This window comes from Mycteria americana, chromosome 15, assembly GCF_035582795.1.
Source record: "Mycteria americana isolate JAX WOST 10 ecotype Jacksonville Zoo and Gardens chromosome 15, USCA_MyAme_1.0, whole genome shotgun sequence".
NCBI lineage: Eukaryota > Metazoa > Chordata > Aves > Ciconiiformes > Ciconiidae > Mycteria > Mycteria americana.
In genome coordinates this window covers 9,644,502-9,661,980 of record NC_134379.1, presented here as the reverse complement: position 1 = coordinate 9,661,980, position 17,479 = coordinate 9,644,502, and the positions used below count along the sequence as shown (strand labels likewise).

The 17,479-nt window shown below is 43.4% G+C and overlaps 1 protein-coding gene across 2 annotated transcripts in view; it reads right to left on the bottom strand.

The window, feature by feature from the left end:
- Nucleotides 1–13,068, bottom strand: part of LOC142417408 (sphingosine-1-phosphate transporter SPNS2-like) — a 142,971-nt gene extending 129,903 nt beyond the window's left edge. For both annotated transcript variants that reach the window (XM_075518070.1, XM_075518071.1), the window contains exon 1: nt 12,691–13,068. In XM_075518070.1, the coding sequence (XP_075374185.1) occupies nt 12,691–12,985 (295 nt within the window). In that variant the 5' untranslated portion in view covers nt 12,986–13,068. The remainder of the gene's footprint in view (nt 1–12,690) is intronic.
- Between the last annotated feature and the right edge of the window lie 4,411 nt (nt 13,069–17,479).

Here is a 17,479-nt window from a genome sequence, read left to right as displayed (position 1 = left end):
ACTATTAATTGAGATAGAAGGAACAGGGAACACTTATCAGCGCAGGCTGCTGGCACACAAGGTCATAGCAGCAGCCAGCAATGGCAGGTGCAAATGATGAAATCTGTGTGCAAATTCTAGAGGGACAGCTTTCTAACAGAGGAGCTCTTCTCCACAGGGGCTGGTGCCACTGCTTAATTTGATTACACACAAGTGAGAGCCTGGGGGAGGGAGAGAAGGAAAGGAACAGAAAGAGCGAGGATCCTCTAAGCACCCATGCTGAACGTAAAGGGCGCATGCAGCTGCAGTCTCGGCAGCAGGGGTACTGAACAGTGGTCCACAGCAAAATTACAGGGGGCTCAGACAGCTGACATGGCATGATCCTTTGGTAGACAAAAAATTACTTGCTTTCCCCTCAGCAAACCACATGCCGCATAGCAATTTTGACTGGAAAGACGCTAGCCCAGATTTAAAGGGAAACTAATCTGTTAAACGAAATACATCATGGAGCAGGAGAGCCTGGAATCTGTGCGTGAACAGACCACCGCACGCGCAGAGCGACACTTCGTCCCTAGCACTTGCAGGTGCTACGCTCTTTCCGCTTACCACCAACCAAGTCTTTTACGATCTGGCTTTTTAAGAGCTGCCAAGAGACTCTTTTCTAACCATAACTTGTAACCTGAAAGTACCCAAAGTGTGCTCTTGCTTCCCTCTAGCCCTGAAATCTTATAGCTTATAGAAGCACCCTGGGACTGTTTCTTTAAAAGACAGAACAATTCAGTCTCTATTGCATTCTGGGTTAAAAGGCAACAAACCCAAAACAAAAAAACCACCAGTCTAGGATCAGGTCCTCCAGACTAAGCCCAAGAATATCACTAAAGAAGAAAATTGCTCTTGTTGAGATATTTAGGTACAATTTTTTTTTAAGCCTACCTTAAAATTGTCATGATACTACCTACCAGAGTCTAAATTATACTTTCAAAATTATATGTATTAATATCTAAAGTGTGTAATTATAAAGGAGCAGATGCATTTTAGAAACACCATACTTATAAACCTATTTTTTAAAATAGAAACTTTCTGCATGACTGTAAGGTCTGTATTTTAGGTCTCCTGCCTCTATGATTCAATACTAGCAGAGGCAACTGGAGTCCACATGTTGAAATGGAAGCTGCAAACAGTGATCTTCTATATTATGTCAATGGCATTGATTAAAAAAAAAAAAAAAAAAGAAAAAGCAAACCTTACTCCTGCAGAACAAAAGAAACCCCTGAAAACAGTGGAAAAACTGTGCTGCTAGTAATTTTTCTTCTCACCAGTTTCCTTCATTAAAGCCAAACTCATGCAAGCAGAAAGTGTTATGTATTTGTTTTAATCTACCAAGAAAACTGAAGCACTGAAAAATAGCGGGTTTGCCAGCGAAAAGTGTGATTAATGAAATTTACAGACAGCTTAATTATCAGATCAGTGATTTAAATCTACTAACTAGTGATGTCCACACCATGACCGATCCTACCTGTTGTTTTCTGGCAGTCTCAGCACAGAGACCAGAAGCTGAATGCCTACGACTATCTAGAGAAACCAAACCCTCCCACTGCTGGGCTTGCTCTGTATACACAAACCTCTCGCTACAGATAGAGATTGCATAGGAAATCTCTCCCACCCAAGATTGAAGCAGTTTGTACTTCAGTCTTCGAGTGAATAAAACCAAATATCGTCAGGTTACAAAGTCCAGTAATTCCTAAATCGTGATGAACCTATTTCCTATTCACATAGAAAATGTGAAGGGATGGTATAATAGAGCTTGACTAAATATTTAAATCAAGAAGGTTAAATCCTGATTTAGATTGTATTGCATGTGCTTACAGATAGAAACCTCTATCCAGCCACTCACATAACTCGTGTTTTTATTCAAACAGTACTTAACAAGAATAAAATAGCAGTAGAGCTAAAGTGGCTTTCAGCAATGCAAGTGTTTTAAATGTACACTTGTGAGGCAAATGTAAGCTTGAAATGATGTACAGAGTTTGTCATTTATACCATTACATATTTTTGAACATAATATGACTACAGAAGCATTACTAATTTTGAGTCACTTCTAAATGAGAAAAAGAAGTTTAACAAGAACAGTGAAATGCAGAGCAAAAGTGATTTACCTCTCTCTTCTTCAGCTACTGTTGCAATCCCTCTCAATCCACAGTCCAAAAACCTGATAATTTTGGTAGCTTTGTAATAACTTAAGGTATACCCACTGCACCTTGAATAGCTGCCAAAAACATGCCTTAATATCACATGCATCTTAGTGCACCTTTAAGGACAAAGGTAATTTTAACCCTACTTGGAAAAGTGTTTTAGCTTGCAAAAACTTCACTGAAACATGACATTAGACACAAAGAACCTCTGGAAGGGCACTATGCAGCGACTCAACAAATGTGTTCTCACTAGAAATAAGCTCCAAGAAGCAACAGCTGTTCTCCCTGCACTGCCTCTGTAACTTTAAAAGACATACAGGTTCAGAAAGATGCCCCACTCCTCCAGTGCCCCCAACCCCAGCGACTTAGAGTATGACGTCAAATTTATTTAAGTAGTGAAAGATCTACCCAACTTCATGGGTTTTAAAGCACATATAAAACAGTGCACTAGCTTCCAAAACTGATCACACATCTAAGCTTACAAAATAACCGCGAGTGCTTTCCATTTATGCCAAGCTGGAATTTGCCAACACGTAAGAGGTGCAGATTATTACTACCTAAAAATACATGTTTTATGAAGGAAATAGCAAGTGACCCTCAATTTTAGCAGTTCTACCAAGACCCTGCTATAATGAAATAGGCAAGAGGTACAAACTCATTAATTCTATTGGTTTTTTGGCACCTCTGTACAGTACAAAGTGCATCACAGGGCCAACAAGCACACAGCACATGCTACAGAAGCGTTGCAAACTGCTCATGAGCATCCAGCACCTACATACATATAAAAAGTAGATTAAATGAACACAGAGGTAAATGCAATAAAGTTGGTTATTGCCCTGACAGCTAAGAAATGCTGTTGGGGAGAAAGCTAGGGAGGAAAGGGCAGGAGATACACTCACTGCGCAGAGTACTAGTGGGTGAGTGCCCAACCTTTGGCCAGAATTAGCACCCAACCACCTCACGTTCTGACCCGTGACTCAAGGTTTTTCATTAGGGATTGTGTAATTGTTTATGCAGTCTGTAGGCAAGCAGATGAACAAAAACATCAGGATTCCTCTCATTTGGGGGGGGGGGGGGGGGGGCGGAAGTCAGTCTCCCTTACCTTAATACCAGTTGGGAATAAAACACACACACACTTTTTAGTGTCCCCAACACTATAGCTTAATTGATCATTAGAAGCTCAGGAATCCCAGCACATTGTTATTATAGTCAAAAAATCAATGACTAGAAACCAGCACCTTAGTATTTTCCCTATCTTATTATAGGAAGGTCATCATGGAGAGATCAGTTTGCCCTTCCAAGCACTATTACTCAGGTACCTTGTCTGGTACTTCCAAGTTACAAATTCCTCAAAAATTGCAAAGGAAAAAAAAAAGTCTCATCTCCTAATACTATCACATTACATTGCTTTTTGTCCTCCCCCTTCTCTTCCCCATCAGAGAAGGGACTAACACATCCAAGACCGAGCTGATCAGGAACTGTCAGTTTTAATCAGAGCACTGTAGCTGTCAGTCACCAGTAGCCCTCGGGTATTTTGTTTCCTGAATATATAAAAGATTGTTATCCTGGAAGGTTAGTCAGCATTTCTGGCTGCTAGACGGAAATAACAAGACTATTATAAATGTTTTAACATTAGTATAGCTGCAGCAGTATTTGAGTTCTAATAGCTTAACACACAAGCACATGCAATGACCACTCTTTATGAGGCACACTGGTGCATTAGAAATCATTTTTCCTTATTGCATAGTTTGTTTCCTAACTTACACAGTCAGCATTTATTAATAGTGTTGCAATTCTATATTAATTATTATTTAGCACTGACAGCATGCCTGGAACTGCACAAAATTAGGCTCTGACCCAAAGTGCTTAAGCAGCCCTGATTCAGTGTCCCATAACCAACATTTCATACACCAACCTGCTCAGTTACTAAAGCCTGGATAGCTGACCAAATTATTTAACTCGTGCTGCTCAGGACAGCCAAGCCACAGCGGGTCTAGCTGGGATAAAGTTTACAAGCACAAGCCTGTTGGAGAAAACCACCCAACACTAAAGGCGATTGAAAAATGAGAATCCAGTATCTTACGGGGAAAAAAGAAATCCTGTCAGTCTCACATTTTCAAATGAAAAGTCTCACTGAAGAGGTATACAGTGCGAGCACACCGTGGTTTGTGAACTTCCCAAACTGCACACCTGGTAGCAAAACTGTGCTAAAGCAATTATATATGCCAGCATAAACGCAAAACGTCCCAAGTCATCACTACAACACAGGCACAAATCATGAAATACAGAGGTGACAGGCAGAAAGAAGTGAAAATTGCAAAACAACAACAGGGCAAGACCCCCCTTTCAGATCTGTAGTGCTCTGCTGGCACACTCTCCCAAAGGATCACTTCTCTGAAATGAGAATATGCAGAGAGAACAGATCATCAAATCATAGGACAGCCATATGAATCAAAGTTAACCTTCAGGTAGGTTTAATTCAAGCCCTGCAGGCTTCACACAGACAGAAGTCCTGTTGACTCTGTCAGTTCACCCAGTCTTGTTGTTTTCCATGTTGCCAAGAACACAGGGCTCACATTCTAAGACAATAATGACATGTTTCTAATACAAATAAAGAAAATGGGAAGCTATGAAACAAATAATTAACTGTGTTCTGTTATTTACATAATTATTGGCAGAAGCCTGAAGAGGAGTAAAATGGATTGCTGCAAGTTTTGGTTCAATGCAGCCTTAAAATGAAAAAATATCATCACATGCCAAGGCTGAAAGGATTTTCGTTCCAGCATGTGGTTCTCTCATTCTGCCAGCCAAGCTCCAAGCTGCTACTGCAGCTATTCTCCGTATAACCCTGATCTTTTCCCTCTGCTGTTCTGTTCAGCCACTGCAGTTGCTGGCCACCAGCAGAAGCATAGGAAAGGTATTTAAAAAAAAAAAAGCCTGTAGGAGATAATATTGTTCACCAACAATATAACCCTGGTACGTTCAGATTACTGAAGCCTGAACTTAGGTCTGGCAAGGCACAAAGCTGACTTTTTCTTCTGTACTTCTCTCCCTTCTCTTCAGCTAAAATTGCTCTATGATTTCAGTTGTGGTAGAAGATCAACAGTTCTGGAGAAGGATGATTGATATTTATTCCCTCAAAAGCAGAAGTACAGAATAGGTAGGAGCAGCTACATTGCTCTCATGACATGCTTCACTGCTGTCTAGAAGGATCAGCCTGACAGAAGAACTCAATGCCTTACTCTGTCATTTTATATATTGAGAGATAACATGGTGGTTCCCCCAGCCATGTCTTGTGTGGACGCTTTCATGAAATGCACAGCATCATGGAGAGTGGAAAGAGACCACCCCAGGGTCCTGAACAGCTCATCCAAGAGCCTTCCAAAAGAAACCTTCAGCCACTCCTGACTGGCAATAGGTCCAAAGCAATGACCTCAGAAGTGAAGGATTCTACATCCCTTTAGTCATCCCGGATCCCTCACATTCTCACTTTCCTGATTATTTATACTGCTGTAAAACCAGAAGGACGGAAATTAGTGTTCCCTCCCTTTCACTTCCTTTCCCTGCAACCCTACAGAAATAGCTGAGTTACATAAGACAGAAACACCCACAAAATAACAATGAAAACAGATGTATCAAAAAAAGAAAAAGTGTGTATGAGATGCCCACTGTGCGTGCCAATTCTAAGGTACTTGTCCAGTCTATGAATAGCGCAGTGCATTATTTTAATAGTACCAAACTCAAAGGGAGGTTCTAGTAATTAGAGCTCAGAACTAAGGATCTGGGTTTGGGGGTGGTTTTTTGGGTATTTTACTTGGTTCGTTGGTTTGATTTTTTTTCCCTGTACCTGTCTCAGATTTGCTTCTTGACTTTCAGACCAAGAATTTCAGACCAGTTCACTAAAAAGGCAATTTTCAAGAGAGGTCTATGCCAAGTTCAGTACCCAAACTTCTCTGGAAGCCACCAGGAATTGTTCACCTCACTTAACACCTCTCTGGGCTCTGAGCCCAAGCCCATTTTGCTCAGCTCTCATAGCCTCTTAGGCACTTCACAGGTCCTGTGTAGAACTCATTTTGAACATACCTTATTTTTTCTAGAACATTCATCACCCGACATCCATAGTGCCAATTTCCAGAAAACTCCCTCAAACAGTAGAAGGGTGTCATCCTCCATCATCTATTTCCGACAGACATCTTCACACTTTCTCCTGTGATGCTCGTCATGTTTGGTAGATGCTGTCTGTAAACACTTGCTGAAAGCTACCGTTGTCTTCCCTCAAATCCATCCTCACTCTTTGGCTATGCTGCCTACCAAATAAGTCATATCTGCTAATCTCCTAGGGCCCCTTACAGTAACCAATGTTGTCTCTTGTCTCCTCCAGACTCTCCTACCCATGGCTTACAGCTCTCCGATATCTCTTGATGTACATGGATTATAAGTACCTTGGGTGCACTATCCGATTCAGTAGAAGCTGCACATGTCCTGGTCTATAATACACATAAAGCAACGATGATGCAAACAAGCAACTCGGCAAGAGTTCCGATCTCTGAATGTCCTAATTTCTATCTGTAAAATAAAATTATGGTTTCCCATTGAATCTCCTGAATAGGTACCATAAGCCTTTATTAACAGTTATAAGGAACCTCAAGACCTTTACAAACTTTGATTCAGGCGACACATTATAACACCTTTCAACTGCAAGTTCCTCAGCGCTTGAAAGCCGAAGCAAGAGCTATGGGATTTCATATTAGGGGAAAAAAGTCACCAGCTTTTAACAACATCTATTGAACTTAGTAGCCCACCATGCCACCTAATTGGCAGCTTATTTGCTTCTGATGTACAGTCTACCAGAAGCAATAAAGAATAAATGTATAATAAATAGGAACAACTAAAAACAAGTTATCTGATGGAATTTAACCCTATTACAGCTTGGCATGGTATTTGAAAATTCCTGAAGGAATGATTCACAGAATTCCCACACTTTTGACCAGAGAAGCTTTTCCACACATCTTCTGATATTGACAGTCTCAGAGATCAAGGGACTAGTAAGATCATCACATTATTCTTAAGAACACACTCAATATTTATGAGGATCTTAACTCCATGTAATAAAGGCCACGTTCACCGACTGTGATGACTTGGATGCTTTGGGGATAAAATTAATCAACATGCATGAAAGAGGATCTCAGAGTCAAACAGGAAAATCTGCATATAATAACAAAGATAGTTACTATCTGGCAAAAGTACATCACAAGGAAGAAAAATACTATGATTAAACATAATAAGACTTCACTTGAAATGTAAAATACTCTGGAACAAATCCTGCCAACTCGCGTAAGAACTGGCAAACAGAAAGCAGCTGACTATGTAATAAAGCCCATCACACAGGGAAAACACAATGTTAGAGAACTAGATGCTACTACACAGTCCTTGTCATCGTGCTTTCAGAGTGCTTTTGAAGTGCATGAGGTTCAGTCCTTCTAGCTTTTGCTCACAGTGCAGTGCTTCTTGAATTTTGAGCCAGTAACAGGTACCTATTGTCCAAGCAAGACATTGTCGTCCTTTTGCAAATTCTCACGTGCGTGAGCTAGTGGCACTGCTGGCTCAAGTAGGTTCTGTCAATATTCTTTTCTAGTATTTTCCAACATTACTCTCCTTCCACAGCTGAGTCCTAGGTTGAGATTAGCTCAACAAGAGACAAAAAAAAAAATGAAGAGCTTGCACTGCCACTTAATGGTTTCCTCCCTGAAACTATAAGCACTGAGCATAGTCTTGTTACAATGGGGATAAGGGGCTCTCTTTATCCCATTACACATATGGGATCTCAGACTGCATGAAGATCATTCAGTATTGAACATCCTACAAGGTAATATATTACTACCATAAATGTGAGCTCACAAGTAAAAAACAAAGAAAAAAAAAGCAGTTTGGGCTCATAAACTCTTGAATGTCTTCGCACGAATTAGTGTTGAACCTTTTCTAACCCTTCAGTTATAGCTTGTACTACATAGTTTTAAACTTGACTTTCAACTTTCAATAATCATTTGCATGTATGTATCTTCAAAGAATGGTATTTGATTTGCAACTATGTGTTGTAATGAGAGGCTAATTAACACAAATATGGTTATTAGCAAGTTACAGACATTTATAGGACAAAAACAGCAGACCAAAGCCTATGGCATACTGTGTCACAGGGATAGAGAACCTCAAGGATGAACTAATACCAGCCAAGACTTTGCCACTAACTACATTACCACAGGCAAATCGCCGACACTCTACAACTCTGTTTCCCCTTCTGTAGTGGGGTAGTAAGACTCATTTACTTTGCTGGGTAGTTCTCCAGCTTAATTAAATCATTACCTTTAAATTAAAGGCACCACAGAAATGCCAGGAAGTAGCGTCTGAATTAGAAGGTGGAGGTGACACCCTAATGAAGCAAGACTGTTTTCATCGACAACAGCAGGCATAGTAAAAGGTCATCCACGGCATAATTGTGAAACCACATTCCAAGCTTCTGAAGGTAAGATGACTTTTCCCAAAACTTCATTAAGGAAGAAGGTACATCCCAGCATCACCAGATGGCTGAAATGCTGTAGTTTCACAGGTAACCTGCAATGGTTTCATTACTGCTAGTGTCCCCTTTTCCTTACTCTTTGCTTTCCTAATAGCAGCAAAATATCACGGCTCTTGAAAGAATGCTTTTTCCACGGGCAACTGTTTTCAGTATGATCAAAGACCTATTAAGAAAATTGCAGATCACCACTTCCCTTCAAGTCAGTAATGTTCAGCCCAGAGTTTTCAACCTTTTCTTTGGAAGAGCCACAGTAGAGGCGCTCCCACTTTTTGTCTGGGACAGCTTCTCCCAAATATCATTATATCTTAACATTCCCCATACATACTGGAAATTTCCAACTCTGTGTAAACATAGGGACATTATTGCAAGATCCACTATTACTGTGCAGGTTTTTTTATTTTTAAAGCATTGGAAGAAACTTAAGCAGTAAGAAGCAGGCCAGTCCTCAGTGGAGACCCAGTTTCATCATGTATTCCCAGAAGAGCTGCAACTCAGTGGCAGGTGTGAAGCTGTCCATGTCCTGTATCTCAGAAAACTGCACTCAAGGTCTGTCATGGAACATCCCAGATACCAAAAGGCATATGCCATCCTAAATTCATTTAGTCTCTACTGGGAAGTCGTTAAATCAAAACTAGGGAAACAGGCAGCTACTTCCTTGTTTGTTGCACCTGAAAAAAGATTACCCAAGAACAACTCGTTATACATAATGTCTTTGTATCCCAAGTGTAAACACCAAGAAATACTACATTGGCTGTTTACTTTTTAGCAATGCAAAAGCACTTGCTTTTTACTTTTAGGAGCAAGATGTACCTATAGGATATACCTATAAGATCTCCTTGTGTTGACTGAATGCATGTTATCTAGATTCCATGTGGTCATGTTAGAAAATAGTGGAAGAGACCCAGGGAACTACCTTTGCAACAAAGAACTCCATATATGATCTTTTTTTTCTCCTATTGGCTAAAAATATACTAAATATATACTTGTATATACTTATTATATATATACTAAATATATACTTGCCTTTTTTTTTAATACTTGCATTTATGACCAGGAAAACCAAAATGGTTGCAACCAAGTTTTCAAGTAAGATATAAGATGTACTTGTAGTATCATGCCCATAAAGCGCATTCTCTGTTTGCTTATGTCTGACAGTCAGCTGCCTACTAATCACTTTTTAGTCCACTGACCTGCTTTTGACTAAATTTGACAGCAGGAATAAGTCCCAAAGCTCCCGACACTTTCATTTAAAGAAAAATGGTTGGGTAGAGGAGAGACTCTTACAAGACAAGAAGAGAAAGGTTAATGACAAAGGTCAACTCTTACTTGACGTCAGAGAACCCACAGGAGGGATCGCCCTAGAGACACAAATCCTCAGGAACCAGTTTCCATTGGTGCTGCTGCTCTTCTAACACTTGTTTCAAATAAAGCTGGAACCAGAAAGTAATTCCAGTTCTCACAACAGTTCACTGGCCTTAGGTAAATCATAACTTCTGACGCTACTTCCCCTGCCATAATGTGGCTAGTGTTAAACTCCCTTATTACGATGCTGCAACAATTCATATTTGAAATGTACTTTGAAGGTCTGAAGAGTTGTATTCACTAATTATTACCTGTCTTGAGACATGAGCTGAATATTCAAAGTGCTAGCTTGATTCATATGTAAGTGCACATCACATAAGCATGTGGTATGCACTAAGACTCAAAATATAAAAGCAAAGATTGCTTTTACAGAAGACTTTATAATAATGTCAGTTTTGAGCTCAAAAAACCATAATTTTTATTACCACAACTCTTCTGTTAGACTGGATTTAAATTCTTCCTTGTTTTGGATTAGCACTTTATAAAACATCAGTTTCAAAAATAAATACCAATTGACAGAAGACAAAAAGATCATGCGAAATTTGATTCTGTCCCCAAAGGAAAGTCTGATGTCTGAGATCTTAAACCTTTGCTATCAAGCTGAAAGCTAACAGATAAGTTACACGGGGCAGTTACTGGGCACTGCAAAACCAGAGCTTATCCTAGAAGTACTGGCAATCATAGCGTTAGGACTGGGAATACTACATCCCTGTAGGCAGGCATTTTTAGCCTCTGGTCAGGCACTTTCCAGCCTTCCCAGAAATGAAGATGCTTCTGCCTTCCTTTGCCAGAGCATCCCATGCCTTCTGTTCTTGCAGGCAGAAAAAAAATCAGATGATCAAGGTCTTGCTGAAAGTACTACAGCAAATAGGTGAACAACATAATGCTTTTTTTAAAAAAAATAAATAAATAGACTGAGTGTGCATGAGGGGGGAATAGCTTCCTGAAAAAGAAACTTTCCATGCATTAAAGGAAAATGGTGCTTTGTGGTAAATCTCTTTACGAGAGAGATTCCTATTTGAGGGTGAGGGAGCAAACAACAATTTCCTTCAGTAATAACAGATCAACCTTTTATCTTCAAGCTTCCTCCTGTAACATACTGACTACCAACCGAGTACTCAATACCTCCCAAGACTGGCCTTCACATTTCCTGAAGGAGCAAGCCCTGCCTAAAAATAATAATAAAAAAGCCACAACAGTGTCAGTTAAGTTTTCCTTCTAATGCTCCCCATCTCCCTACCCTAGACAAAACAAAGCCAACCTGGCCAACTTACTCTGACAACAGTGACTAGATTTATGTCCCTTGCACCCTATTACTGCCCTACAAACATATTTGTTTATACTACATTAAAATAATATATCTGATTTGTTTAACACCACATTGAGTCCTAGTGATTAAAATATGTATATGCATAGAACAAAATTTATACATGCACAAACCCCTTTCTAAGCTCTGAAGATAAAATTATCAGTATTACCAGACAGAGAATATGTATTATATTTTAATTACATGAGACAGTTGAATACCAACAAGCCTACTTCATTTCTAATTAGAAAAAGTTCAGTAATCATCTTCTTCCCTGCTGTTATTGCCTGACAAGAATAAATGAGGAGTCCCCTCTAGGGACGATACAGTAAACATCCTAACACACATTTGTTTCGGAGCTGAGCTGCCTAGTAGTAGTAATGACTGAGGCACATAGTGCCTTTCACACAGCACAGCTGGTAAAACGCATCCGTCGGGGAGCGCATGATTTTAAAACGTTTACCTCCAGAAAATAGACGCTTTGCAAGTGCAATGCAGCTGCCCTGCTGCTCTTTCTGCGCATCGCTCCGCGGCTAGCTAGCCAGCAGAAACTATCAGGCAGCTCCGTGTCACCTACTCGTGAGTTCTGCAGCGAAGGGACCCTCCTTGGCAGAGGACTGAAGGACAGCCTGGGTTTTCAGGCTGGAGGGACTCAGCAGAAACAAAGCAGAGGTGATGTGCTTCAGCGCTATTTTCACCCGCAGAGACAAAAGTGATGGCATTCCCCTATTTCCCCCCTTCCACAGCAGGCTGTATTTATCTGACAGCAGCTGCACCTGTCACCCGCCGCGTTTATCCTGTTCAGAAGATCAATAACGCTTCTCCCATCAGCCCCCAAAATCCCATAAAGTATCCTCCACGTTTGCCAGCCCTACCCGGCATCAGTCCTTTCCGAAAAGCCCCACCGAACACTTACTCCGCCACCGAGCCGAGACAAACAAAGGACACCTCCTTCTATTTTCGATAAAATCCAGACAAACTAGAGAACAATACCGGAGGGTCTGCACAACGGGCACCAGCCGCAGCCCGCCACACCGCATCCCTCACGACTTACTCCAGCTCGGGCACGGCGAACCGCAGCCCCCGGCCCGGCTCGCCGGGCGAGACCCGCTGCCCCCCGCCCCCGGGACGGCCCTACCGGCCGGGCGGCGGCGGGGATGGAGGCGGCCGCACCGCGCCCGGGCAGGGGCTGTCCCCGCGGCGGCAGGGGACGCCTCCCGCCGCGGCGGGCCCGGGCGCCCCGCACGGGGAGGCACGCCGAAGGGTGCTGCCCTCACCTGCCACCGTGTACCGGTCCAGGTAGTTGAGCACGTTGCCCACGCTGAGGATGCCGGCGGCCGCCACCCGGGCCCGGCCGAGGCTCGGCGCCTTGTGGCGGGCGGCCGGGCGCTCGGGGTGCTTGCCGGCCGCCGGCGGGTTCATCCTGCCCGACAGGGTCTGCACCTCGCCCTCGGCGCCCCGGCCGCAGCAGCCCCGCTCGCCGTCCTCCTCCTCCTCCTCGTCGCCGGCTCGGAGCCGCCCGCCGCAGCCCGGGCTGCTGCCGGAGGAGCCGTCGCTTTCCAGGCACATCATGGGCTGCGGGAGGCAACCGCGGCGCGCAGGAGCCCGCGCGGAGTGACCGGCGGAGCGCGCTCAGCGCCGCATCCCGCGGCCGCCCCAGCCGCCTGCCTGCGGGACCCGCCGCCGCCGCCTCCCCTGACAGCTGCCCGGGCGGGGCGGGGCCCGGCGCAGGCTCCGCCCCCGCCCCCGCGCGCCCCGTCCCGCCTCAACGGCCGCGCGCAGCCGCGCGCGTCCCGCCCCAACGGCAGCCGCGCGCCGCGCAGGGGCAGGGTCTGCTCCGGCCGCCTCAGGGCCGCGGCTGCCCCTCTGGCCCGGGGGCGTGGGCCTCACCTGCTGGGCAGCGCCGGCGCGGTGCGACTGTCATCCGTTCCCTTCATCTGCCTTTATTATTCTACAGCGCTGCACGGCGGGCTTAGAAGACGTTGAGTGGCAGAATTGTGTGGTTAGATGGGGAAAAAAAAAAAACCCAAAACCAAACAAAAACAAGGAGTCAAGCAATACTGGCTTGTGCCCAACTCCACGTGGGCCACACAGGCCCACAACCCTCAGATCTGGCTTTAACAGCAAATAGTATAAAAAATGTCTCCTTGCCTACTTCCAACCCCCAGAACCACCGACAGTCACGAAAAGACTAATGTCAGGGAAGGAAGACTAATGTCGGGGAAGGACGGCGTTGTGAGGCAGGGTGAGGGCAGGCTGGAATGTGCTACCAACCTCGCAGCTTCCTGCTAGGCCCCCCCAGACGATTTTCCTATTGCAGAGAAGTTGCTTCAGGAACAACACGCATCTTCAAAGGAATTAAAATTGCTCCAAAGTCCCCCCCACTGAAAACAGTTTTCATCCCGCTCCCTGTAAAGTTCCACCTTTGAGCTAAGAATGGCCAAGAGAAATTTCATTTCAAAAGGAGAAGTCTTCAAAGAGATAAAAGTGTTCACAACCAGAGTGGCTCCAGCCTGTTGTACCTGTAGTAAAACTACAAAAGCTAACTAAAAACAGAGAAATAAAATGACTGCTAGAGAGCTAATGTGCACTTGTCCGAGAACAGTAGGTTATGATTTCAGATTTCTCTCAGTTTGTTGATCTTACCTATGAAACTGTGTCATGATTAAAGCCTTTGTCTCCAGGACACACATTTAAACAAAACCCTGTCACCTACCTCCGAGGAAACCAGAGTTACTCACAGCACAATACGGTGTGTGTGTACTCAACATACCTGGCTTTGTCACACCCTTTCCAGAGAGCTCACACCGATGACACCACGGCCGGACTATGCCAGCAATCCGGTGAGATACTGCAAAAGGAACCCCCAGGATGCAGCCGGTGAAAAGGGCACTTTCTGGTGAGTCAGCGTGCAATTCAGTGCTGTTTGAGCAACGTGCCATTGAGAAAAGGAGCAAACGCTGTTTCTGATGACGCACGACACTCCCAAATAGTGGTAATTGACATTTTTATGTTGAGAGTAGGTCTGCACAGATCTTCCAGAGCTAGTTTAAGTAACAGAAACAACATAGCTGGATTAACACAGGATAACGTTCTGACTGACTTGTCCAAATCTAGGGAATCATTTTTTACTCCATAGCAGCATCTGCAGTTCAGATGTGACTGACGTGGTAAAGTTTATACTAACAAAAGTGCTTCTTCACATTCCCAACTAATTTCAGAATTTCCAGAATTCCTGGTGTACACTAACATGGTCAAGTGACAGTGCTCACCCAGAATATTCTATAGCCCAAAAGGAGAAAAAAATAGGGTAGAACTGAACAAAAGAAAAAAAAAAAAAAGAGTTAAATAGCTTCACAAAGACCACACAGCTTGGCCAGCAGTGGAGCCAAAACTCGTGTGTTCTTTAAGTTAGACATATCAGGCACTAAGCACAGCTGAGCTACAGGCTCAAGGAGTTCCACAGAGACCAGTTAAAGTATCCAGGAGCCCTCAAATGTGTATGGTCTGCTCCGAAGTCTATTCCACTCTTTTTTTTTTTTCCCCCCACTGCTTGGACTACCCCTGGGCTTTGCACACAGAAAACAATGTTCAGAAGATGTTAATGAGATTATAAGGTAAGGCAAAATTAAAGACCTTAGTCTTATGGATCAAATGGTTCCCCTGAAAGCAACTAAGAAAGCACGGTTTTCTTAAGAAGTTTAATTTCATTTCTTTCTTTTCATTTGTGACCAATACCAAGCACACAAACTCAGCTGACACTGAAGCCAAGGTGGCTCACTGCACATTAAAATAACTGCCCAAAAAGGCTGGAGAGCGACTTCTCCAAATCCCCAATAAAAGAGAAGCCAGCCCAAATACAAACTTACTATTAAAGGTCAACATATATGCTCCAAAGTTTGGGCAGGCTTCTGATGGCCATCGAACACGGAGCAAAGCAGGACCAAGCTGAAGGGACTTGCAAGATCATCCTTTTATTTCTGACACAGAGAGGAGTTTCAGCTCAGACACATCTACACACATAGCACAAAGAGGCGTTAGTTAGGCAGTTAGTTACATGGACATGCAGAGTCTTACAGCCAACCCTGACACCTTCAACTGTACGTGGAAACTCACAGACAAACAGAGCAGATGCCAGTGCATCCATGTCATGAGATTTCTGTAAAGGAAAAGCAGAGGGAACTGGAAAAAATGTGATGGAATTGGCTTTACTGGCAGGATGATTCATATGCCTGAACTGCTAAAATCACTGGTTACTACCTCTTAAGAAGAACAGGGTAGATTCTAGCTTAGAGACATTGCTGGGTTTTGCTGTTACAGGTTGTTGAGAGGCAATTTGATTACAGAGTGCAAGTTCTATCATGGGGAGAAAAACGCCAGTTCTAAGAGCTCTAATCAAGTGGGAAAAGGCATAGCAAGAACCAGAACAATGGCTGAGAGCTGGAGTTAGAAAAATCCTAATGAATCATCTGGTTCACATTTGTTACAGAGCGATTATCCTCTGGAACAAAATGCTAAAGAAGGGGTGTATTCTCTGTCCCTTTATGTCCTTGAATCCAGGTTGATTGCCTTTCTAGAAAGTGCATTATTGAACTTAAACATGGGCTATTGCACTCCACGCAGAGAGAACTGACTGTAATATGATGATACAGGAGGTCAGGCTAGATGGGTTAAAGTCCCAACCCTGAAGTTACAAGTTCTTACTCTGCTTACTGAGCACACAACATTTCCTGCACCCACTTCAGTCACTGGATTGATCAGAGCATAGCCCCTAGGAAAGCCCATTACACCAACCTAACCTTGAAATGGTAATTACAAAACAGTAGTGTTCTCATAGCCCTGCTGATAAAGACGGACAGCATCTTTCTAGAAACTGGTGACACTGTGTTCTGACTAAAAGCTAGGAAGCTCCCTCACACTGGGAACACTACCAAGAGTTGTGTAGATACAATTAAAAGCAGGTCTGCTCTTAGGTAGCTCATCCTTCTGCTTCTTCCTGATTATGCATGACATCTCTGCTCCAGAATGAGCTCTGGCCAGTTTTGTAGATTCCAGCTAACAGATACTAGCTAGGGATAAGAGAGTCAGCAGCCTTTCTGTAGAGAAGTAACGTAGCCTTGGGCATGTCTCTAAAAGCACCTCAGCCCATACCCCATCACTGTCTTGTCCCAGTGACCTCAAACACAGATATGCTGTCTGGATGAGACCAAATGAAACCGTGCACAAGTCCTTAACCATGCTCTGCTGAAAGGTACTTGTGACATCTTGCTGAGTGTTCAACGAGGAGAAGAACAAATTCACCTGTTAGTAGCCCTGCTCTCTCCCAGGGCAGTCAACAGAGCTTATCCCTTCAGGGATTATTTTCTTCCTTTCATTATTTTGTTAGTATCTTAAAAGCTTGACAGTGTTTATTTTATTTTACCCTAGTCTGCACTTATTGATTTTTCCCCATCTCCAGAGTTCTAGAGGTGGTCAGTACAAGCAAAAGCACTTCTGTTTGACAACAGCCTATAATTTATCTTTGAGGAAACAAAACCATATTTGCTGGCGCACCAATATTAACTCCGGTGACGTAGTCCAGTAGCTGGTCCATGGGCTAGACCTGCCTACAGGAAGTTTATGACCAGCCTGCCACCTTCTCTTCCAAGGGGCAATGCTGATCCTCTGGTGCTAGGTGCCAGCAACCACCTCCTCGCTCTCCTCCTTCCCCCTTGCCAGCTGTTGCTGTGAGGGAAAGGGAGGAGGGGACTGTTTGCAGAGGAGAATGGCAAAACCCAGACCTGAGCCCTGTTGATAACCAGGTTGGACCTTACCTAATCGAAGCAGTTACTACAGCCTGAGGAACTAGACCATCAAGAGGACATCCCATTGCTGTTTTGGAAATAATGAAAATTAAAAGAAAATGCCTTGTACTTCAAAAAGTCACAATAATCTCTAATACACAACTGTCAGAGGACTGGAGTCTCCCTGAAGTAATGCTTTGCCAAAATGTACAGCAGTCTAGCCACCACTATTCTCAGGAGCAGTAACTGCCTACAATAGTCTAACATGTTAGAGTGTAAATAA